The 26,158-nt window shown below is 48.0% G+C and overlaps 1 protein-coding gene across 1 annotated transcript in view; it reads right to left on the bottom strand.

Moving 5' to 3' along the window:
• Ksr2 (kinase suppressor of ras 2) overlaps positions 1 to 26,158 on the bottom strand; it is a 197,574-nt gene that overhangs the window by 81,395 nt on the left and 90,021 nt on the right. Inside the window, exon 5 of the mRNA XM_042669592.1 lies at positions 24,877 to 25,064. Coding sequence (XP_042525526.1) covers positions 24,877 to 25,064 — 188 coding nt within the window. The remainder of the gene's footprint in view (positions 1 to 24,876; positions 25,065 to 26,158) is intronic.

Raw genomic sequence — 26,158 nt, 5'->3', positions numbered from 1 at the left:
AGTTCAGAATATAGATCTAAACTTGGAATATTACAAACCAAGTCTTCCATCACAGCATCACATCAGTATCGTCTACTCACGCAGCCAGCCAAGGGGCAGGCAGTGAAGAAGAAAGCGCCAGTCCCAGGCCTGAGAGGCAGACACAAGCCATGCATCTGTGAGGGTGAATGACAGTCGCCCACCAGGATTCACATGGCCACCCCTCCAGGCCTCCAGGCCACCCTGGGGGGACGCCTGTGTTGATCTCATTTGCAGATGAACACACTGGGGTTCTGAGAGCTTCAGGGAGAAGCAGAGGGGCAAAAGGAAAGGAGGTAGTAAGGCAAGAGCTCACCTACCGGTTCTGCCACCAACTGAAAAAGCTACTTAGCTTCAGTCAACTAACAGTGATGACAGTTGGTGGTTTCCCCAAACCATCAGCACACTGGAACCACTGGAAGCCTGGTGGTGACTCAATTCAGACATCAGCAAATTATAGATCTGCAGCTTGTTTTTATGAATAAAGTTTTATTGACTCATGGCCACACACATTTGTCTATGACTGCAGAGCTGAGCAATTATAACATAGACCATTTGATGCATGAGGCTGAAAATAATTACCACCTGGCCCTTTAATCTAGTGTGCTGACCTCTGACTTTGTCCTGCAGATCTCCCTGAGATTCTGAATTTGGGGACCCCTGGCCAAGTGTTCAAGATTCATTAGCCCCTGAAGCAACGCCACCTATCATGTTCACCTATTTCCTCAAGAAGTAGGGCCAGGACAGCAGAGCACGGCACCTCTACCCATTGCCTGGATAGATGAATACCAATCCATCAGTGAAAAAGGTACTGTACTGATTCCATTTTGTAAATGGTGAAACTGAGGCCCAGTAGTTCCCTAAGGACAATGTTCTTTCTGACATGGATGCCGATTCCTGGCTTGGGTTTCCATGACAGTAAATCCCTCTTTTTGAACACTGTGTTCTGTGATCTGGCTGTGAGCTCCTGAAAGCAGGAGAGACTAGAGTAGAACTGAGCAGGAGTTGGCTTGACCATCTCCTGGGAACACTCCAGGCCTGAGCAGGAGGAAGAGAAGCGGCCCTGAGACCTGGCCAAGCCCAGGGCCCAGCTGGCAAGCACAGAACCACCTCGGACCCTGTGTCCTTGACCCAAAGGAAAATGCTCACTGGGAAACCTGGCCTGGCTCCAGTTTAAAAGAGGACAAAACAAGAGTTGACAGACAGAAGCCCACAGCTGCCATCCGCAAACACCAGCCCTGCGCCCCATCCATTTCAATTGTAAATAATCTCACATGGAAATCAACCAGCAGAAAGCACAGTGGCATGCATGGGGGTGGGCACGATGGAGACTGTGAGACACAGAGACCACCGCGAGGGTTCGCTATTCGGACCCAGAAAGGGCTGGCCTGTGGATTGCATATTCCAGGTCAGGGCTACTCACGGTGGCCACAAAGCCCCCTTTTCTCCTAAGAGACAAAGCATGCATACATGGAATTCATTTCTAATCCAGCTCTTTGTAAGATGGAGGAGGGATGAAATCCATCTTGTAGAGTGTCTTGGCCTCAATACAAAGCAGCACCCCCCCCCCACACACACACCACAGCAACCTAGGTGTCTATTCCACAGCTTTCCTGAACAACTCCTCTCTCTGGCCAAAACATGGGCAGAACCTTTGGGAAAACAGCCATGACTCTGTAGAGACACAGCCGTGAGCTATGGGAAGAATGGCACAGTCCAAGTTCCTCGGGCCATTTGTCCCCCTCCTGTCAGGCTGTCCTCAGTGCCTGCCCACAGCCCTCGCTTGCTGCTGGGAAGGATGGCTCTTCAGCTCTCCACACGATCCACCATCAATTACTTACATATTTATTGCCTTGAACTGAATTTATAGATCTTAAACTCAGAGCCATTCGAAGCTGTCTGAGCTGAAAATTCTCCCCCAGTGGAAGTGTGGGGTTTTTAAATTTAGGCAGCCACCTTGTCATTAATGTTCAGTGGAAGTTAATTGTGCATAGAACAAGGGATGGCTGAGAGCTTTGCCCACCCCGACTCATTGCTCATTACTGCTTGAGCGAGCTTCGCCGGGGACAAAACCATCTGAGATGGCTATAAAAGACCGGGATCAGATCTTAAGGACCCAAGATGTCGGGCCCTGTTGGATCAGCCCTCGGTGACTGAACGCTCCATCCCAAGTGGTGTCATGCTGTCTGTACTCTGCAGACACCGGGAAGACAGCCCTGTGATGGATCGTTTTCCAAGGTCAAAGCCACGCATCTGTTTTCCAAAGAGTTGTCTTTCTTTGAGCATCTCTAAGTGGGGCCAGGATGTCTGCTGAGATTATGGGACTGTGATGAGTCCTGGTCGCAGCCTTTCAAGCGAGGTCACTGCTGCTGGAGCCCTGCTACAACACAGCCATGCTGATCAGTGGGAGGTGCTTGAATCTACCCAGCACAGTATCTGGCCTCTCCGAGGGTCACGTGCATGGGCAATCTCTAGGTAACTCTAATTGCTGATGGAAACTGGAATCAGGAGTGCTGTCCCATCCATACACCTGCCTGCCTCTCTAGACCTTCCAAGGCTCTCCTGGCTCTATAGCAGTAGGTTTCAAACATGTAGAATCCTTTCACACACCCTTCCATGAAGTCGTAGGCTTTAGGATGGGGACCAAGGAAAAAAGTGCTTGTTCTATCATGTTCCTGATGGTCAATGTGGCTGGTCTTGGGCTAGAGACCCAAGATTGCCAATGAGAACTTCCTGGTGTCAGCAGTAGTGACACGGAGGACCAGGGCATTCTCCACAAGGGGTTGTCCTGGGCCCTATAGGATGCCAAGCAGAGCCTCTGGCCTCCACCCACGAGGGGCCAGCAGCAGCCTGCTCCCTGAGCTGTGACAAAGAAGACTGATCCATACATTGCCAATAACCACATTGTAGGAGGTCAAAGGTAACAAAACTGTGTCAGGAGCCGGTGGCTTACACCTGTAATCCTAGCAACTCAGGACACTGAGATCTGAGGATTTCAGTTTGAATCCATCCTGGGCAGATAGGTCTGTGAGACACTTATCTCCAATGAGCTAGTAAAAAGACAAGCAGGAGCCCAAGGCCTGAACTTGAGTCCCTGAACTGACACAAAAGTAAGAAATAGATACTAAAACTTGTAACACAGGAAGTTAATGAACGGTACCACAAACATCTTGGGGCTCGCGATGCAAGTCCCAACACTGATTGAGGATGTGGGGGTCAAGGATGGAGAGCCACTGAAGGAAATGTGGGATAAGGAAGTGCCACACTGTCACTCCTCCAGGTCCCCACGGGGCCAACCAGCTCCATACCCCATAAGCCAAATGGCTCCTTGTCCTCTTAACATCTCTCACTTCTTGGAGGAGTCACCGCTCCCCAGGTAGAGAGGCTGAGCCCTGCAACCAAGCTAGCCACGCCCTGGATCCTGCCAGGAAATGGGTCTGAGCCAGCAAAGGCACTCAAGGCCATGCTCAAAGAGCATCTGATTGCGACTCTCAGAGAGAAAACATAAATCCACAAAGCAGTGCAGGTTCCCGATTCTCCAACTCAGCAAACTTAATTCTAAAGGGCAATCGTTCCTGGTGTTTGTTTTTTGCTTTCTCCCAAAAAGGCACAAGATTGATAGTCAGTGGAGAAAGAAAGAGGTGTCCGATGGGGCCTGGCAGATGGGTGATGGATGGGGTGATGGCTGCATGATAGATATGCAATCAGGGCTGTTTGCAGACTCTGCTGTGACACCTGCCTCTATTCTCCTCTGTGGGGCTGGGCTCTGATCTCAGCCCTGGGCCACACCCTTCGCCGCCTTTACCTGGCACTCTATTCCTGATGGGGAAACAGCCCCTAATGATGGATGTGCTCAGTATGCTCATTCAATGCTTCTGCATCAAGCAAAGGCAGATTGATGAGCTGTAGAGGAGACGCATTCAAGGCCTGATCTATGCCTTTCACCTTGCAGCCAGCAGCCCGGCCTCCCAGCGCAAGGCAGTGTCTTTACACTGTCAATAGGACCTTGATTCTGTAAAGGATAAAAGACGTGTTCGTGGGTGAATGTGTACAGCCAGCTCAGGGTTTTCTGAGCCCCACTCAAAGCCCCCAGGTGACATTTTTGTGGGTTTTTTTTTTTTTTTTTTTGCAGCTGCTAGCTTCTTTCAGCCCTAGATATCAGCCCAGGGTGAGAACAGGCAAAAGACCTTCCTTGGAGCTAAGGAGCTGAGCAGTCCTAAGTTCATATCTCAGTGTGGTCCTCAGCCAAACCTTTCACCCTGGCTGAGACTATTCACTTCCTTATCTGTAGGGATAATTTGAGAACCGGAACAGCAACTCTGTAAGACAGCTGTGAAGAGGTAGATCACCTGGCCCAGCTACTTGTCATCGTGAAAGTTTGGGGAAGTTCTTGTTTCAACGCCTCTGGTCTTCATTTCCTTCATGACTTATTTCTCACAGGATCAATAGAGTAGAGCTGGCACTTGGCAGATGCTTAATTAATATTTGTCCTTCTTTATTTCCTTCAACTTGGCTCAAGAGGGAAGTGAATAAGGCATGCGTTTGTTTCTTTAGAACTGAAAATCACATGGCCACTCCCTACCCAGGGTTGAAGCGTGGCATCCCCTCTCTAAACTCACAACTCATCCGAAAAGGGGGTCACTGCAGATTAAGTTAGGATGCAGTCACACTTGGTTGGATGCCCCTGATTGAGAAACCTTAAAGAGAAACAAACAGACCTGGAGCCACTCAGAGAGGGAGGAGGACGTGCAGACACTGCCAGGACGTGAGCTAGAGAGGGATGCTGGGGTCCAGCAGCACCCAGAAACTGGATCCTTTCCTACAGCCTTCAGAGGGGGCACAGCCCAGCCATACCATGCTACACTGTGACTTTTGACTTCGACCTCTGTAGAACCACAAAGGGTATGAATAAGGAATGAATGCTTTTTTTTTTTTTTGGTCGGTCATGGGGCTTGAACTCTGGGCCTGGGCGCTGTCCCTATGCTCTTCAGCTCAAGGCTAGCGCTCCACCACTTAAACCACAGTGCCACTTCTGTTTTTCTAGAGATTTATTGGAGATAAGAGTTTCATGGACTTTCTTGCTCAGGCTGGCTTTGAACCGAGATCCTCAGATCTCAGCCTCCTGAGTAGCTGGGATTACAGGCGTGAGCCATCGGCACCAGCTATGAATGCTTATTCTAAACCATTCAGTTTATACTACACTTCGTTATCTCAGACCTCAGAGAGAAACACACATCTTACTTCAAGCAGCCCTGCTTGTCCATCTCTCTGCTCTAGGTAGAGAACTGATTGATTCTCTGCTTCTTAGGATCCCCTCCTCAGTAAATTATTTCAGCAAAATGTCAGAGCAAAAACATTATAGACTTTGAGGCCCTGTGGGGTTTCTGTCCCACTACTCTACTCTGCCTGCATGCAGCCACGGGTAAGACACATGTAGTGACACAGCCCCAGGTCACCAGGCTGTCCCTGGGTGCTGCCCCCAGAGTGACACGTGTGCTGGCTCGTCGCTGGCTCATCACACTTGATGACAATGAGTTCAGCAAGGACACAGGGTGACCCTGTTCCATAAAGATGCAGCTGCCCTGGCTGAGGTAAGATCAGGTGAGTGTGCATGCCAGGACCATCCTCCACTTTGATTCATGACAAGTTAGAGGCACTCACCATCCACACACGACCTCAGTCTCCAGGACTGTGGGGGATGACACACATGTACCCTGCTTTTGCAGGCAAGAGAAACTAAGCCCTCCAAGCAACTGGAGGTGGAGGGCGGGGCAAAGGCAGAGCTGAACCCAAGGCAAGACAGCCCCTAAACTGCCAGGTCTGGTCACCCTTGAAATTGAAGCTAGAGTAGCCTCCTGGCCCTCAGCTGAGACCCAAAGACTCTGCTCTCCGTGAACTTGGGGTTTCTCCCCCCCCAACCACCATGGAACAATCTCCCAAGGGAGTCATGAAAAATTGTGAGCTGCCTGGGCCAGGACAGGGCAGTTCACAGCTGCAGGAAGGAAGGGAAGGTTGATGGACAGTGGGATGGTGGTGTCTGGTGTTTTATGACAGCAGATGGACTGAGGCCAAGAGGTGGGAGGGACAGGAGCCTCGGGGCTTCTGGTAGCCCTGGAACCCTTGTAAGGAGAGCAGGGTAGTGCCAGGCTGTCCCCAGATGTGGATGAATACTCTGGAATGCCACCTGTCCACTGCCAGCACTGTGCCGCAGCCCATCTGGGATCAGCTCATCTCTGCGCGGGGACCTGCCTCCCTGCACCCTGGCTCTGGAGGAGGCAGCACCTGGGACAAACCCCAGCGTGACCACCTACTATTGGCAGATCTCAAACAAGTGATCTCGTGCCTCAGAGTCAAATTTTCTCATCTTTAAAATGGGGTGGGAACATCTCTCATGCCTGATGTGACACGCTATGGTGACTGGCATACAATAAACATTTAATAAGAATGCCAGCTCCATCCACCCCGCCTCACACAGTCCCCAAGCATTAGAATTCAACTAGCCCAGAGATGGGCTGTGACCCCAAGACCAAATCCAGACCCACTTCTGTATGATTGAAATCTAAGAAAGGCTTTTCCATTTTTAAATTATTTGAATAAATTTCGTGATTTGAAAAATTATATGCAATTCACAGTTCAATGTCCACAAATCAAGTTATACTTTCTTTTTTGCAGGGATAGTACTGGAGTTTGAACTCAGATCTGGGAGCTTCAGAGGAAGGCTTCTACCGCCTGAGCCATGCCCCTTCTACCACTCAAAACACGCCCCCGGCACTCAAGCCACGCCCCTGACCTCATGGCCTCTCCCCTCCCCTCACCTGTCGTGCACACAGCTTTTGATGCCATAATACAGAGTTCTGGAATTGTGGCAGAGATCATGCAGCTGAGTTTACCTGCCAGGCCGCCACTGAGATCAGATGGGGGCTGGATGGTTCTTGGTGGCAGGGGCTGTGCTCTACACTGCAGGACACTGAATGCGCACTTTCTGGTCTCCATCCACTAACTTGCCATGGCGTTGTGTGCCCAGCCATAACAACCAAAAATGTTTCTGGGCACTGGGAACAGAGAATCACACCCAGCTGAGACTTCTTCATTCTGAGCTAATCCTACTTACATCCTTTAGAAGAAATAATGAAACTGGGGCAGTGGACAGTGTGAGTTGCCCAGCTGGATGGTGGCAGAGAGGAGACTGTTTTGAGGGTTTTACGTCTTACGTTTTCAGAACATCCTTGCTCCTACATGACTGGGCCTCCTGGATGAGCAGCAGCCCGAGGAGCCGGGGAGCGAAGCTTCAAGACCTGAGCTGAGTCAGCTGCTGAGCCCCGCGTGTGTTACAACCAAACAGCTATGTGGGGAACCTGTTCCACTGGAGGATCATGGAGAACCCTGACCTATGACACCCCTAAACACACCTTAACACCAGGCACCAGTGGCTCAGGCCTGTCATCCTCCTCAGGAGACTAAGATCTGAAGGTCCCAGGTCTGAAGCTACCCCTGGCATATTCCATCTCCAAATAAGTAGCAAACACCAGACTGGAGGCATCGCTCAAGTGGTAGAGCAGCAGCTGAGCAAGGGCAAGGTTCTCTGTTCAAATCCTGGTACTAACTTAAAAAAAAACTCATACTTGTATTCTATCCTTAATAGGGAGGAAGGGGCTGGGAAGGTGGCTCAGTGGTAGAGCGCTTGCCTTGCATGCATGAGGCCCTGGGTTCGATTCCTCAGCACCACATAAGCAAAAAAAAAAACAAAAAAACAAACAAACTCGGAAGTAGCGCTGTGGCTCAAGTGGTAGACGCTAGCCTTGAGCTGAAGAGCTGAGGGACAGCGCCCAGGCCCAGAGTTCAGGCCTCACGACCTGACCCCCCACAAAAAAAAAAAAAAAAATAGGGAGGAAGTTCTGATGCCTGCTACATCTTGGAGAATATCATCCAAGTGAAAGAAAGAAGCTAGTCACAAGAGACAGACGCTGGGGTTCTGAGCACAGGGAAGTACCCAGAGTGGTCAAGTTCATGGAGATAGGAGAGTAGAGGTTCCCAGGGACAAGGGGGAAGGAGTGGGCAGTTGATGGTTAATGGGGCCAGGCTTTCAGCAGTTCAGGGGTGGTGGTGGTGGCTACAGACAATGAGAGCCTGCTTCATACCACATAACTGAACAAGCGGTATTCTCAGAGCTCAACCCTCCACTCACAATGGACTTGAGCCCAATAAACTCATCTGAAGTTGAAAACGACCCAAGTGGCATATGCATTACACACACATAACCTCCCTAACAACGTCACAGCTTAGCCACTGCAGAGCGGTGGTTTTTAGAGTATACCCAGGTAAGACCTTGGGATGCTGTGGTGGATAAAGAGCTCTTGCATCTCAAGAGGACATCACTAGCCCAGGAAAATAGCACAGGTAGAAAAATGGCAGAATTCAAAGCATGGTTTCTACTGGATTTCTACTGCCTTTGCCCCATCTTGAAGCAAAAAGGAAAAAAAATCTGGAAGTTTAATAATTATGAAGTCAAGGATAGTCTATATGCGTGAGACATTGTGAAACTGGCACAAGAAAAAGTTCAGTAAAGTAAAATAACGCACATGAACTGTTACTATGTGCCATAAGCACACATAGTATCAAACATCACCAATAATGATGACACTCTTGAGAAGTTCACCCTCACATGACTCATCTTTAGCTGAATACCACAGGGTACACTTTAAGTTAATTAGATGGCCAGGGTGGTACTAGGTGATGGAATATGCAACTTGCTGCATGCATATGCTCCACTGTTGGCCAAAACACTGCCATACAGCCCATGAATACAGACCAGTTACGAAGCATGTCCTTAAGTATTGTCTTTACGTAAAAGGAGCAATGTGCAGAAAATACATAGCCTATTGAAACAAGCAATAGAAAACTACCCTGAAAGAGAAAATAGAAGTGCTCTCACCCAGATTGTTTCCAAGGGAACACCTTTCGATGGTAGTATTTTGACTTCCTCCATGACATACTTGTGTGTTGCCTCACCTCACTGCAAGATGCATGCGTTACATTTTGTAATGTAAAAATACTTCTTATAAAAAGTCTAGAGGAGACTTGTTCTAAGGAGCTGGCCCCACAGAAGTACACAACTAAGAACTGACAAGGATGGGTTCCCAGCTTGATGGAGAATGCTTGGAAAGTCTCTGATCACATCCCCCTGGGTGGGCTGTTCAGAGCTGTAGCTCATTACCTGACAAAATGTTAATTTACTATTGCCATTAAGAGTCATGATAGATCTGGTTGGAAAAGTGACCGAACAGAAGATAAAAGGGAAGGCTGCTGACATTGCCATGTGGAGAAAGGTCCCTTAATATCTTTCTGTGGTACTTCTGTGCGTTCAACTGTAGAAACTTAGGGAGAGGAAAACGAATCAACATTACAGGCTGCCTTTTAATTTACACCCGTGAAATAATTTTGACGATCGTTCATAAGTGTTTAACTAATGTTTATTCTGGAAATGTCACCAGCGCCTCTGAAATTTACTTTGATATTCTCTGAGTGTTACCTCTCTATTAATATGTGAATGTGGAAAGACTCGCTCTCAGTCTAACATCCTGACATCTTTTTTTGATGTGCTGAGACTTGGCATGGATTTGAGATTCATGATCATATTTAAGACAAAATTGAGCTTCAAAGAAAATCTATGGTGTTCTCTGTCTGCCCATGAACTATCACGCTACCCATTCTCACCCCACTTCAACCCACACAAGGGGGATGCTCTGCTATGCTCAGCCCTGGGAGGTGTTCTTCACTCATTACCTACTATGAAAACAAGAATCTTTGGTAACCACTGAATCAAACAACTCAATGATTAACATCTCTTCTGGTGAGACACATCAATGTACTGAGAAAGCACATTTCCTTCTCCTGCTTACATGGACAGACAGGACAGCATTGCGCATCCACCTTGTCTGAGAAGACCTGCAGTGCTTTGCAATAAGGTATATTAGAGCCAGGTGATGGTGTCTCACACCTTGTAACCTTAGCTACTCAGGAGGCTGAGATCTAAGGATCACAGTTCGAAGCCAGCCCTCACAGGAAAGTATGTGAAACTGTTCTCCAATTAACCACCGAAAAGCTGAATGTGGAGCTGTGGCTTAAGTGGTAGAGCACCCATCTTCAGAGAGAAAAGCTATAGAATTTCACCAAGGCTCTGAGCTCATGACCTGGTATTAGCATGCACGCGCACGCACGCGCACACACACACATACACACACACACACACACACAAAGTACACTGGGTACAGAGTTTTGTTTAATCCTGCCCAACCACTCAAGGCCCTGAGGAAGAATGATATTCATTAGCCAATGTCAAATGCTTTTCTGCTCAAAACCCATAACCTGCCCACCCCCAAGTCTCAGTCTTCAGGAACAGTGTGACTATGGCATACTGAGCTTTTTACTTCTTCTACCTTGGAACTTGGAATGGAGCAGACTGGAGAGAGCCAGTACAATATGGAGAAGTGGTGACTGGCTCCTATGCACCAGAGCTTGTGGAGATGAGCTGAGGCCAGCAGCCAGCACCAACTCCACCAGCCACGTGAGGCCGCCATCTTGGAAATGGATCCTTGAAGGTCTGTGCAGCCTTCGGATGGAATGCAGCCCAACAGCATCCCAGGGACACCTTTCTGAGAGGTCTGGCCCAAGACTACTCTACTGCGCAACTCCAAAATCCCCCACTCACAGACACTGTGAGAGAAGAAATTTTCTTTGCTGTTGTGACTAAATCTTTTTTTTTAATTGAAAAGGTGAACTGGGGGGGGGGGGGCACAGTTACATAGGCAAGGCAATGAGTACATTTGCTTTTAATCATTGTTACCCCATCCCTCTTTATCTCCCACTTACCCCTTCCTCCCCCCTCCCCCATGTGACTAAATCAGTTGTCACCGGAGGAAGAACCCTTCTACCAACAACAGATAAATTAACAGTGGTCTCATGCAACCTGCTAGCCAGGCATGGTAGCTCACAACTGTAATCAGAGCTTATGGGAGGCACAGATAGGGAGGAATTGGGTTTTTTGCCCAAGCAAAAAGTTAGTCAGAGTCCTCCTCCCCTCCCCCACCCCCAACTCAATGACAAAAGCTGGACACAGCGATTTCCACCTGTCATCTCAGCTAGATGGAAGGTTATAAAGTAAGAGGATCACAGTCCAGGCAACTCAAGGTAAGAAAATCAAGACCCTGACAAAAATAACAAGCAAAAAGGGCTAAGAACATGACTCAAGTGATAGAGCCACTTGCCTAGCAAGTACAAGGCCCCAAGTTCAAGCCCAGTGCTAAAAATACATGTATGTATGTATGTATGTATGTGTATATGTATGTATGTGTGCACATATGTACTACCCGCTGGTGTCATGGGCATCTTAATGTGCATAAATACACAGTGCTGTTCTCACGATGACAAAAATCTCCAGTGATCCATTTCTTAGAGCATGTCGCTGTCATTACACAGCATGTGACTGTGGCCAATTGTTCTGCAGTAGGTAACACCTACAGATTTTTAAAGAGAAAGAAAACTCTACTGCTTCACACAGCAAACTGAAAATATTTTATGAATAAGTTTAAAATGAGGAATCAATGAATTTTTTGGGGGGGAAGAAAGGTGTCAACAAAATGAGATGGTAAGTAGCCCTCCAGCCCCACATCCCAGTAAGGGAATGGCATTTTTCATTCCCATGATACAGGCACTAAGTTACTTGATTCAGATACTGAACTTGGGACATTGGCTTCCCATGCCTAGTCTTCCTACAGGGATGAGGAAGAGGTGTCAGCCAGGCAGTGTGCCACCCACACAGCCCCTCTCAGCATCTGCCCTTGGCTAAAGCAGGCAGCCTCACCCAGACTCTCCCATGCCTTGGCCAGCACATCCCACTGCTAAGGACCGGCCAGTGAGGTGGTACAAAGTCCAGAGCCCTTTGTTCCACTTCAAAACAATGCCAGACAAGATCCTGTGCCCTGGAGGTCGGGTGAGAGCTTTAGACTGTAGCACATGTAGCCCAGATTCTCCTGCACCACTGCAACACAACTACGTGATAAACTTATAATACACCAATCTCCTCAGTTCTGCTGCCAGGAAACAAGCTGTGACAATGTGACAAATGCAAGTCTACCATTCTTCCTTCTTACTTCCTGTCCATTTATACATTCATAATAATCATCGATGGTTATTAATATTAATACTAATTAATATTAATATTAATTAATAATACTAATAAGCAATGGTTGGAGCCTGGTGTGAACAGGGAACTGATCCTAGCAAAATGAGTTCACTAGTGTCTACCTGTCCAGAAGCAGTTTTCCACGTTTCTCTTAGTTATGGTTCAAGAAATTTCATGAAGCTATCATTTCTAAAAGCTTTTTTTACGTTCTTGGTCATTTTCTCTTCAAGTTTTGTATCTCTTCCTTATTTCTCTCCTCTTTCCTCTTTCTCTGGGATCTCACTGACAAATATATGAGACCCTATGTCTCAAGTGTGTTTTCTTTAGGCTTCCTCTGCCCCACATTGCTTCAGTATGGACATTTTCTCTGATTTATCCTCTAGTTCACCAACTTTCTCTTCAAGTGTATCTAATCTACAGTTAACTCCGTTTATTCAATTACTCCTTTCATTTGGAACTCTGAGTTCAAGAAAGTCCATCTGATGTGTTTTTTGGTTCCACAGATCTGTGCTAAGATTTTGCATGCCATCATCACATATACCTTAATCGGAGTTATTTTTAAATTCCATGCCTTGCAAAGAAATACAAGAAATAAAAGTCAGAGACCGCTGATAAAAGTGACAACACCGATGCATTCTGACATCTTGCTGTGTGAAAGAAGCCAGACACAAAGTAAACACACGCTGTGAACCAAGTCCTCTGACATTCTGGAGCATGGAAAGTAATCTATTGTAGCAGAAGGAAGGCAGGGAATTTGAGGAGAACTATAGGGTGATGAAATGTTCTGCACGGTTACTCAGGCATATACTCAGTTCTTGTCTGAACTCACCCAACTGTATTCTTTTAGTGGTGGCAACTTATTTTGCCTCAATAGTATTAGACTTTTAAAAACCTAAATTAGTGCCTTTGAGGAGACAAGCTCCTAATTCTGGCAAATCCCAGAACATAAGAATTAAGAATAAATTAAATCTTGATAAAGTAAAAGAAGATAAAGTCTATGTTTATTGACTCAATATCTGGATCATCTTGGGGGAGGGGGAGGGGTCTGGGTTTTTTCTACTGGTTTTCAGTCATGTGGTTTTGCCTCCTAATATGTCTGGTAATTTTTTATTGAATTCCTAAAGTTGTGCATGAAAATTGGAGGAGATAATTTGAGCTTGGGGATGATGTCATTTTTCTCTAGAGAAGACTTAAATCTTGCTTCTGGGAGCAGCAAATCACATTAATCCAATGAGGTACCGTGTAGATTTGATACTGGGCTTCATCTCGTACAAGCACTGGTCTATCTCTAGCTTGCCCTCACTCCTCTAGTCCGCCCCTCAGCTTCCCTGCTGGACACACTGGGATTTACCAGGGCCCCCCTTCTTCCTGGTAGGCCTTGAGAACCAATTTTTCTCTCCCTAAGCAACATGAGACATAAATTTCTGCTGAACTTCATAATCCCGAAGTCATCGTGTTGTAAGTGGCAAATACGTGAGGGAGACCAGCAGCGTTGAACCTGGGGCTCATGTGTTGGTACCTCTTCTTTCTATAATCAGAGCTACTGAAGTCCTTACTGTCTTGGTAGCTTGCTAATGTCTTCAAACAGGTTTTAAAAAATACTGTGTGGGGAAAAAAATATTGTGTGCAGCTGTTGTGGCTCTTCTTGGCAGGAAGGCTGGCTTGGAGCTCAGTACCACTCACCATGGATGGAAGGGGGAGTTTCTTCAGGACCCCATGCACAGATCCAGAGCCAAGCTCTACCTTCAAGGGCCTCAGAAGGGACTGGTGACAAGGACTTCAATGCTGTTGGCTACGGCTGCCTTGTGCAATGGCTCTCCCCAGTGACATTTCCTGTGAGCCCAGCCTCAGAAAAGAGCCAACCCCCAGTTTAAAAAACATTACTGGTAACGCACCTATATATAATAGGAACATCTCAAGCGATGCTAATTCATCATCTCACTTGAGTCTCACTGTTGATCTATTTAAGAGATATATTGAGGCTATCATTAACATATGAAATTCATTAAGTGTACAATTCCATGATTTTTTTCAACACTGAAGGATCTTATACTTGCTAGACAGATGCTCTAGCACTTTAGACATGCCCCCAGTCCTTTCTTGATTTGGTCATTTTTTTCAGGTAAGGTCTCACATTTTTGCCCACACTGGCCTCAGATCACAATCCCTCCTACCTAGGGCCTCCTGCACCTGGGATCATAGGCACATGCTAGCATGCCCAGCTTGTTTGTTGAGATGGGGACTCTAATGTTTTCCCCAGACTGGCCTCAAACCACTGTCTTCTCCATTTCTGCTTCCAAAGTAGCTCAGATTACAAGCATTAGCCACCATGTCAAGCCTAATTCCATGAACTTCTAGTAAAAATTTACAGAATTTTGATCATAGTCATAATGCAATTTTTAGAACATTCTCACCAAAAATATACTTGGCATAAAACTGTTCTGAGCCCAAGCCCCAGGCAACCACTCATCTACCCTGTCTCTCTATATTTGTAATTTCTAGATAGCTGATACAAATGAAAGCGCTGAGTCTGTGATCTTTTCTGACTGTCTTCTTTCATTTGTCATCACTGATCTATAATGGAAGTATTATTATCCTCACTGTACAGATGAGAAAATTGGGGATTGGAGAGGTTAAGAGACTTGGCCTGACATTAATCTGTTGGTCAATGGAAAGGATACCAAGTTTTGAGATGACACCTGAAGGCTTCTCTTCTCCATGAAACTGCATGCTACCCCCATCCCCAGAGCCATCTCCATGGGCTGCTAGCTCCTGGGTGGTGACCCATCGCCTCACACAATCATGGTCTGTTAGACTCCAGGAACCACCTCTATAGAAGGACTATGGTGAACGCTCTCCCAATGCCTGCATTTAATTGATTGGTATTTACTTATTATTTAATGAATTGACATTCACATTATTTGATATTTGTTAGAGTTGAACAAAGGAAAACAAAAAGGAGGTTAAACCAAAAAAAAATGGATAAAGGACAGAACTGTAGCCTGGGCAACCGTTCACAGATCAATCACTGGGGAGTCTACCCAAACTCAGGCTCTAGTGATCAAGTATTTGTGTCTGTCGACTAGGTTTCCTCTAAGCTTTTAGGTCAGTAGCCGAGTCCAAAGGGTAGGCTCATTTTTTCATGCTTAGGACTATTTTTTTCATGATTTGTACTTAAATCCAAATTTGAGAAAGATCCAGCCCACATACCCCACTGACCCTTCTACATGTATTTGCATAGATAGCAGGAAATACATAAATATGTAGACTAGGGCAGTGGGAAGATTCTGAGTGTTTACAAACTAAACCTCTGCTTCCAGGGAGTTTTGTGTCAGAGTTTGGAGGCCATATTGAACAGAGGTTAAGAGCAAAGGATTCTGGGCTTACAAAGCAACTCCATCACTTACCAGCTGTATGCCCTCAGGTAGGTTTGGTTACTTAACCTGTCTGGGCTATAAGCATCTCAGCTATAACAGGAGGATAAAGATAGCATCTTCCTCACAGGGTCAGAGAAGGATTTAAAGAATAAAAGCAGGTGAGGAGGCTGGTCCAGAGCAAAGTATCCACATACAATACCTCCTAATGACACAGGCCTGGCTGTTTCTTCATCCATGAGTTTGTATTAATGGCATCTTCCCAGATCAAGTTCTGTACTATGTTTATGAAAGAGAGACTGTGGATGAAGAGCACACATGGGGGAAGGAGGGGCTCAATACTATATTTGAAACTTCCTGTAGGTCTAAAATGATTTCAAAATAATCACTGTGTAACTCAAGAGAGCTACTGGACTCTTTGAGCCTCTTGTTCCTCTTCATTTTGTAATGTAGATTTGATCATTTATCCCAGTATATAACACATGGTAGATGGTCAATGGACACTTGGGTTACAGTGATTGAATTAAATAATTCACATTTATTTACCTATGATGTCCGTATTTACCTATGATGTCCAGCTGTTATATTCATGCATTAGAGACAGAAAGTTAGAGCTTGTTGTGTTTTGCAGGTCCTGGAACTTGAGCTCAGAGCCTGGACACTGTTCCTGAGCTTTTGTGCTCAGTGCTAGCTAGCACTCTACTATTTAAGCCACAGCTCCACTTTCAGCTTTCTGGTACTTCATTGGAGAAAAGAGTCTCATGGACTTTCCTACCCAAGTTGGCTTCAACCCTGATCCTCAGGTCTCAGCCTCTTGAGTAGTTAGGATTACAGGCATAAGCCATCAGCACCGCCTAGGGGGAGGGGGGGGAGAATATGTGAGTGTATGTGGTGTGTGTGTGTGTTTGTATGTGAAGGAGGAAGAGCTGGGGGACTAAGGCAGATGTGGTGCAGAGTGAATCTGGAGCACACAGAGCCTGCTGTCTGTTGTCTTCTGTTTGGGCTTAGGGCCATGGAGAGCCATGGATGGGCGATGGGAAGGACTGAGTCACCGACTGCCCTTCTGTAAACATCCCAGTCTACTAAGTAGGGTGGGATTGGTTAGGAGGGTATGGTGTGGTTAGAGAGTGGTATGAGAGCTAGCCAGGAAGTGAAATTGGCAAAAACTGAGGACAGAAGGTTTTCTGGGTGGGTGTGGTCAAAGAATGGATATGGCATTTGGGCTCCAATGAGGCTACCTGTGGTTGGTATTGATGAGTAGACACAATGTGGGACCAGTTTTCTGGGAGAAGCAAACACCCTACAGAGAAAGGAGGATGGCGTGGCTTGCTATTGCTTTCCACTCACCAAAGACCACTGGGGCCTTTGACGTCAGAGGCTCTGTGAGAAGTGAAAATGCGGCCCAGGCTGACAGGGACTGGCTGCAGACACAGCTCTCCAAGTGTTTGTTGAATGAATAAGCGAATGGCTAAACCAGAAGCTTCAAGCCTCTATGGTGGCTGACCTTCTGTAATTACTTCTGTATTTGGGAAAAATAGTTTTAGACTCTTATTTTATGGTCCCAAATCAACTTTATGAGTCTTCCTTATGATGATTATCAATCTAGGTCTTTTATTCTCTGTCAGATGAAAAGAAAAAGAAAAAGAAAACCTTGACTTTTATCTACATTTGTCATGCTTAATTATTTTCTTCATTTATATTCCAATATGCTAAATATTATGATAATCTTTAGTCGGTTCCTTTTTAAGCTAAGTGCTCCTTAACAACAAGAATCCTGAAAAAGCCCCAATGTTCATGTTAAGTTACTTGTGGGCAAGATGGGGATAATTATCAGTATTTATCAAATGCGATAATATGCAAAAGAGCATATTCTTAAACCAGAGGCAATATACAAGATTGGAGCTGTTACTCTCACTCATCGAACAAAATTTCTAAGTTAAAAGAAAAAAAAAATCTCTCCAAAGATTTCTACTTATTTTTGGAGAAGAAACAGTTACCCAGTATCTACCCACAAATTAAAAAAAAAAAACCTAGTGAAGAGTGTTTATCACACACCTGTAAACCCAGCTACCTGGCTAGTAAAGAAGGCTCTCTGCAGGAGGCTAGCCTGGTTACAGTCCAAGATTAAGGGAGCCCATTGACCAAGGCCCCTGGGGAGGGTGGCAAATCTTGGTAGGAGCACATGGTAGAACAAGCCACTCACCATACAAGCCAGGAAAAAAAACAAACCTTCAATGACCCAAAGACCTCCTACTTGGCCCAGCCTCCTAAAGTTCTCCCATATCCCAAAAGCAAGAACCCTAGAGACCAAGCTGCTAAGACAGGGAACTCAGAGACATGCATAAGACAGGAATACTGAGACAGCATTACAATAATCAAGAAGCAACAGTTCCAATCTGATTAAAACCAAGTGCACACAGAAAGACACAACCAATCTCAAAGCTTACAGGAGTCAGAATTCTAATACACAGAACACATCATCTGTTGTTTTTTTGTGTGTGTTGTTGTTGTTTGTCAGTCGTGGGGCCTGAACTCTGGGCCTGGGCACTATCCCTCAGCTCTTCAGCTCTTTAGTGAGCACTCTACCACTTGAGCCACAGCGCCACTTCTGGCTTTTTCTACTTATGTGGTGCTGAGGAATCAAACCTAGGGCCTCATGCATGCAAGGCAAGCACTCTACCACTGAGCCACCTTCCCAGTCTGTTTTTCTTTAGAATTAATGAAAGTTAGAAAAGAAATGGAGTATAGAAAAAAATCACCACCAAATAATGATGCCAAGATTTGAAAGACAGAGGGCTCAAGAGATAAACAAACAGTTACAGAAAGGCAAAGCCTGTGAGACTTGTGAATCAATACCAGAAAATAGAGGTTATCTACCACAAACCACAAACCACAAACGGATGGGCTGGGGTGTCCCCTGAGCCTCTCCCAGCCTGGATGGAGCACCTTTCCCAACATCTCCCTTCTTTCTCCCTCTAGTCTTGAGTTTAGTCTTTGTCATTTTGCTGTGGTGGTAAGAGGAAAGTCTTTCCTTTTTAGATGGGGAAACTGAGACTCAGAGTGGCTGGCTGAGTGACCTGGCGTAGTGAGGGATGGCAAAGCCTGGCCAACACCTGGGGTTTGGAATGCATCAGGCTATCTCAGGCCCATTGACTGGCGGGGGGGGGGGGGGGGGGGGGCGGGGGGCGGGGAGGGCTCCACATGGAGAAGCTGCTGACTGGTTTATGATCCCAGTTAGAAAATGGGTGTCAGGGGGAGGCAAAGGAAAGTGGCTTAGCCTAGAGCCAGCGCCCTCACCCTCAGCATGGAGTCGGAGGAGCAGGCAGTACAGACCAGCACACTGTGACTAATTTGAGGAGTACCCCTTCCTCTGCTGAGAGCCCCCACAGACTGTGCTGAGTGCTGGCTCCCTAGTGGGCATTTGGGGAGCAGCATTTAACTCTTTATGGTCACCTGGGGGACCCTGTGAGAGGCGATCCCTGGCACCAACTGACTAATGGGCAATTTCACAGCTGAGGGGAGCTCTGTCACTCCCCTCTCCTGCCCCCCCAGAGGCACCCAGTTTACTCCCCAGCCAATTACACAGCCACCCCCAAAGCTTGGCTCATTAGCCTGGTGATGGCATAGCTCAAACTGAAGACTTGCCCCTTATAGATGCTCAATTTCCCAAGGCTGCTGCAACTCAGAACTCTAAGGCAGGCGGCTTTAAGCAACAGGAATTACTCTTTCATTGTTTAGGAGGCCAGGTATTTTTCTTCTTCTAGGGACAGGAGGGCTGTATGTACTCCTCGCTTCCAACAGCTTCTGTGTGTCCCAATTCCCATCTACCCCTAGAATGCATCACACTGGGCTAAATGTCCACCTTGCTCATCTTAACTTCGCTCATTATATCCACAAGGGTCCTATGTCCAAAGAAGGTCACACTTGGAGGTGATGTGGGTGAGGACTCCACACATCACAACATGCACCTGGCAGGTGGCAATGGTTGCTAGGGAAGAGAAGAGGAAGAGGAGCTCAGGGGAGTTCACACCTGAGCCTCCCTTAGGCCCAAGATGATCCAATCACACTCCAATTCCAAGTGGAAACCCTCAGATCTGGTTTCTTCCCTTTACCAACCCCACATCTCATCCAGCTAGACCTCACTCTGTTGATCCTCTGCTGACCCCTCTCCACCCCTCAAGTCCCTGTGCAAAACACAAGCTACTCATGGCAGCCTCCCCCAAAAATCCTGCTAGGGTCTGTACCCTTGTTTCTGGATACCATAACCACCAAAGCACCCTGAACAGCTGGTGGCTGCCACAGTAGCTACTTTGTGTCTGCCTCCCCAGCCATCTGGACAGAGGATACGGATGAAGATTTCAAATGTCTGGTCATCCCAGTCACCCTGGTACCCACCAAAGGAAGCAATTTCGATGGGATGGGCAGGCAAAGGAATGAGTCTTGAATCCAGGAGTTGACTGGAGAAAAAGCCTTTGCTCCTGACTATCTCGAATTACATATGGAGAAGTGGCAGGTGGCATGGCCTCAAGTAACACTATCCCATCTGAACACTTCGTCCCTCTGGTGACCCCCCTACCCTACCCGGAAAAGCCACCTAACTTCCTAGTACCCCGCTGTCCTCATTCACAAAAAGAGAAAACCAGTTGCTACCTCCTCTTTGGTGGCTTACAAAGACCATCTGACCCTGGCATCTGACCCAACTCTGTGTCTTACTGAGGTTAGGTGGCTCTTTCTAATTGATCAATGACATGTTAGTCTGATGGATAATGAATAAGGAAAGAAGAGCCTTGGATTCTCCATTTATGACCTTCAAAAAATGTTTAAGAAGGACACTAAACAAAAAAAAAATTCTAAATTGAGTTTCAGAGACATTTGGGAACCACTGCTATTGGGAGACAGTACCAGGGATGGGACACCGGACTTTTCTGCTTCATATAACTCACTTTTACCTGCTTATTCATATCTTGGGGTCTTGTGGGGATAGGGGGCTTGTGTATAAGCTTTTCTTTTTTCTTCCTTTTTGTTTTTTTTTTTTTTTTTTGTATGTCATGGGGCTTGAACTCTGGGCCTGGGCGCTGTCCCTGCACTTTACCACTTGAGCCACAGTAACATTTTTTGTTTTCTGGTGGTTTATTGGAGATAAGAGTCTCACGGATTTTCCTGCCCGGGCTGGCTTTGAACCAAGATCCTCAGATCTCAGCCTCCTGAGTAGCTAGGATTACAGGCGTGAGCCACCGATGCCCAGTAATAAGCTTCTTTTTGAAGAGAGGTTTTGTTGCGAAGTAATGCAAGAAAGCTTTAAAACTCCAAACCAGAAAAATGGTTCCTGCTAGGATGGTTTGAAATACGGCTTTGTCCACTCTGAAACTCATGGTGAAATGTGATTGGTGCTGAGCAGGTTTAGGGGTGGGACATAGGGGGAGGCAGCTGGGTCATGATGCTGGGTCATGAGTGACTGCTGCCTTTCTGGAGGCAATGGGTTACAGTGGGATTCAGTCCCTTTCTCTCTTTCATGTACACTGCCCCCGCCCTTTCTGCCTTCACCGTGAGTCTGTAGGCCCTCAATGGCCTCCAAAACAGCGGAGGAAATGCTTTCCAGTATGCATTACCCAGTCTCTGGTATCCTGTGATAGTCCTGTTGAACAAGTGAACGCATGACCCCTGAATGGGGCTGGCAGATGCCTTGGGCCCTCTGGAAGATGTCAAAGTTTCCCATTGGGCCCTGTTCTTAGAGTTTAATCTGTCTGCCACCTCCAGCAGGAGGCACAGTTGTGTCTGTGATTCACACCCACCTCCTTCACCCCTGCCCATTTGGGTTCAGGGAGCTGGGCAGGTGTCTGGATGGCAGCTTGGCTGAAGATGGAGCCAGGTGACCGAAGGAACTGATGATAATCAGTTCATTCATGAGCAGCAGCAGCACCAGGAACCATGACCCCAGCAGGGCTAACACACCTGAGTGATGTAGGCTCACACTGCAGCTTGGATAATCTCAGGCTTGGATAATGGTGAATTGAAGTAAGAAGAGAAAGTCATAGCACTGACACTGAAGTCAGAAGTGTTTGGAAAATCTCGTGGGAGTTTACCTGCTGTTGTTCGTCACTGCTAATGAACATGCCCTGGCCACTCCAGCTGGGGCTTGACCTTGGCTATCCACTGGAACCCTCTAGGGAGGTTCCAGAGGCCCCATCGTAGACCCAGGTGCCCCCCAAGGGTCCCGATGCCATTGAGCTGGGGTATAACCTGGACACTTCTCCCATGAGAGAACAGACAATGACTCTCGGCTGCTCAGCACCCCTCTTGGGGTCATTAATAGCACGTGGTGGCCCTTGGGTAATGCAGTTCAGGGGGTTCAGTGAGGTTCACAAGCTTTCAGGGGCTCCTGCTACTGCTAATAGCCTGGAATACTCTATCTAATTTAAATCATGGAGGTGATCATGGAAAGAATGAGCCAGAAAGTCACAAGTAGCTGCTTCAGGGACACAGGACCCGAAAGGAGGCCGTGGGAGACGGAAACCACTGCTTGCCTTGCGGGACCTCTGCTAACATTTGCAGAGCAGCTTTTTTGGAAATGTAGCCAGCATTCAGTATGAGTTAGAGACCTGAATTTGTGAGGGGAGCAGAGGAGCTGAGTTTCTAAAAGGGAGCCAAGGGGGTAGGCAATGTGCTGCTTCTGGGGTTTGCTCCACTGTGGCTCTGGGGATCAAAGTCCTCCCGCCCTCCCTTCCCCCCCACCCCCAGGGATGGTGAGTATGATTCCCCTGTGAGTTGACACCATGGAGCCAAGCCTGACCCAAACTGCTCAAAAGTTCTCCCAATTCTGGAGCTAGCTACAAGACATAGTTTTGCAGCAAACTCTCTCCCAGCCACACGCTCCGCTCCTCCACTCCCTCTTCTGAGGGTAATGAACCTTGATCTCAAGCCTCATTAAACCCCATTATATAATCAGCCCCATCCCGAGAGTCCCCTCATAACCCTCCCAGTGTGGGCTGTGATTTAGCTCCGTCTCTATCGACGCCCGCCCCCCTTCCCACCCGCTGCCCACAAAGCAGTCGATGGTCAACTCCCCTTGCCTCATCTCTGGGACCAAGAACAGACACACCGAGAGGGAGAGGGGCCTTGCAACCGCACCCTCCATGCCCTTCCCTGAAGGACATTTCCTGAAACACACAGGGTCCCACATGCCACTCCAGCTGGTGCTTCCACGACCACGCTAGGGAGCAGCGCATCCATTAGTCACTTGTTTTCCCTCAGTGGTGCTGCCCTGGAGGCAGCTCACAAAGAAAGACCCAGAACCCCCGCAGGTGGCAACAGTGCCCAGCCATCCCTCATCTTCAAGACGGCCAGAATGAAGGAGTCCCTTTTGGGCCACTCTGTACTCGCAGGCGCCCACAGGGACAGCTACCACCTGGGACCACCGATGCCCTGACTATTAACAGCAGAGTTGAGGGAGCGTGGGTGCCACTTCCTAGGGAAGCAGTCTCTAACCCAGAGGCACCTTTCCAGCCAGGCCGCTACCCATGACCATCCCCCACCCAGGAGAGAAAACTCGAACCAGAAAAGTCCCTGGCTGAACCATGAGGGGGTCGGGGGGAGGGGGGCGATAACCACACAGCCCAGTGCTGTAGATGACAGAATTGTGGCACAGAGGCTGTCAATGCTAGGTCTTCCTATTAAGTACCAGGTGACATAATGTCAGCTACCATCTATTAAACACTTACTGTATACAAGCCCTGTGCCGACAGAGCTCAACCCATAAGGGCTATGCTGACCCTCCATGAGGAGCCTGAGGTTCAGAGAGGCTCCTAGCTCTCTCAAGGACAGACACACAGCACCAAAGTACAGAGCTAAGGACAACAACCCAGCCTTTCCTCCTTCACCCCTCTGGGGCCCACATTCCCAGCTGTGACACCAACCTTCCCCTACTGGCACCACACACCTGGTCTGACAGCATCCCCCGCCCCTGTTCCTACTCACCCAGGCACGCGGAGTGCTGCCTCTGATTTCTGTGACTGTGATTTCTCTTGACAAACTGATCAGTTGGCTTTCGGCTGTTGACTGTGTGTCCCAAGTGCTGTTTTAGTTCCTACTTAGTTCCTACAAGGCAAGGCCTGCAGACTACAGGCCTACAGATAAGCCAGTCTCTGAATCTGTACCTTGCTGACATGGAGTCTTCCTTCCAGACCCTCAACGGGTCCCTGCAGTCCCCACCAAACACACACCTGCACACAGACCCCCAGTTCTCCTTTGCCTTCATAGCTTTCATCAAGTTGTCAAAGGGACCCCTGACTTACCAGGGGAAAACTTCAGAACTCTTAGGCTTAGTAATAAAACCTCGCCCTTCAGGAAAGGTGATTGTTCTTTTTACTTCTTGCTGTGCATTTGAGACACCTTGGCTATCAAATGAGGACTAATGATTATACTGGTCAGCTTTCGGTAAGAAAGAAATAGATTCATATCCCAGCTTAGCTGCTGTGCAACTTAAGAGCAAGTTCCCTGGTCCCGAGCCTCGGTTTCCCCAGTTTGCAAAAATAATAACAAGAACTAAATGTGGTCCCCCAAGGTAAGCAAGGAGCAGGTCCTAATAAGGCCCGCGACCATTTCTTATGTATGAACGACACAACATGACACAGGAGCAGTCAAGCGCTCAATTCACAGCAATCAGCCAATCAGAGTTGCTGCTTTGCTGGAGGAGCCAATGGGTGTCACCAGAGGACTCCCCTGGGCCCCCGCACATCTGTGTCCCACAGCTAAACCAGCCTCTGAGCAGAGAAGACCACAAGCTTTCTGAAACAATCAGTCCTGATTGCCAGAAACTTCCTTTTCTATTCTGAGTCATAACCACCCTGTCCCCAGCAGAAATGTGTAAGAACAGAGTCTGAAACTACCCCAGGCCACCATCAGCCCAGTTTGAACCTGACTCCATCTCTGAGCAGTAGAGGCCACATAGGCTGGCCAGAGCAAAGCAAAATGCAACATTCCCGGTGCCTTAACCTACAATGGCCAAGAAGATTCTGGAACCAAGCAGCTGAAGAACGGTAGGGAGGAGGGAGGAGGGCTGACATGCCTGTGGAGATCCTTGTCATAACTACCTGCCCGCAAAGAGCAGGGGCCAGGCGCACAATGTCAGCAGCCGAGAGCTGAGGACACCCCCTCCAAGCCACCCAAAGGGGCGGGTTTGGCATGGGGGGAGGGCGAGGGGGGAAGCAGGTGATGCACAAGAAAAATGTCTGCACCGTGGCAGCCGGCATGGAAGACAGTGCAGCCTGGGGGAGACGGGGCAGGCGCAGGCGAAGGGAGACTTACTTGCAGAGCAGTTGGCCTCGGAGTGCACGGGCGGGGTGGAGGGCAGGAAGGGCGCGTGCCCCACAAAGAAGGAGCGCAGGGAGCGGTCGGACAGAAGCGGGGAGCGTGGCTGCGCCGGAATGTTCTCGCAGCTGCCCACGCCGCCGCTGTGGATCTTGAGGTTGAAGGGTTTGCTCTTTTTCTTGGCTCTGGAAAAAGGAGACAGAAAAGGAGCTAGAGCCGTATTATGCATTGAATTAACCCCGGCCTTGGGTCTCCACAGGGGGAAGGGGGAGAGAGAAAAAGCAGTTCCCAGGGAGAAAATGAGAAAAGATACAGTTTGGGGGGACAGGATGGAGGTGGTTTTGTCCCCAGGTCCTCTTGGATCCTCTGAAGAGCCCATTTCTGCTGTGAAGACCCAGGAAGACATAATAGGCCATTCTTTTCCTCTTAGCTCCCTGCGAAAGTTCTAGAAAATGAAGGTCAAGTTCAGCTCCCAAATCCAACCCTGGACATCCTGGGGTCCCAGGGCTGCAGGCACTCGGCCCTCTACCATGCTGTCCTCTGGTGGACTGGTAGCATCCAGGAGACCTGGGTCAAGGTGGCATCACCCCATGCCAGGTTCCCTGCAACCAATTGTATAAAAACCACCAACCTGGGAGGGAGGGAGAGGGCAAAGGAAGGCACGAATGTTCCGAATCCTTTGTGTCCATGTGTGAGAATGGACCAGTGATGCTGGCATAGTCAAGGGTAGGGAGGGGGACGAAGAAGAGTCACGGGGGGGGGGGGGGAGTCTGGTCAAGATACATTGTATGTGCCTATGGACATGTTAAAATGAACCCCCCTTGTACCCCCCCCCCCAAAACACATACCACACACACACACACACACACCCCTTCCTGACACCTTTCAGGAGATGTAAACAGATCAAACCTCCAGTGGGAAGCCAATAACCCTTGGTGGAAGCTTCTGCTTGTTGGGGTTTCTGCTACAGAGCCCCTTACCCTGAGCCCACCTGTGAGTCTGTCTGGTTCTCATCTGAGGCCCTACCAAGTACTAGGCTGGTGCTCCTTTTAGGAGTACTGAAGGCAGGAAGCTCCCAGCACCCTGGGCTGGATCACTGGGGGTTGGGGGAGGAGCGGGGGGCATGAGTACTGCAGGGGTAGAGAGACAGTCATCCAAAAGAGACCCTGGAAACCAGGCATCATGGCTCATACCTGTAATCCCAGATTCTCAGAAGGCTGAAATCAGAGGCTCACAGTACAAAGCTAGCCAGGGCAGGAAAATCTATGAGACTGATCTC

The sequence above is a fragment of the Dipodomys spectabilis genome, unplaced genomic scaffold (genome assembly GCF_019054845.1).
Source record: "Dipodomys spectabilis isolate Male_0828 unplaced genomic scaffold, ASM1905484v1 ptg000499l, whole genome shotgun sequence".
NCBI classification, from domain to species: domain Eukaryota; kingdom Metazoa; phylum Chordata; class Mammalia; order Rodentia; family Heteromyidae; genus Dipodomys; species Dipodomys spectabilis.
This window is presented reverse-complemented; position numbering and strand designations above follow the sequence as displayed.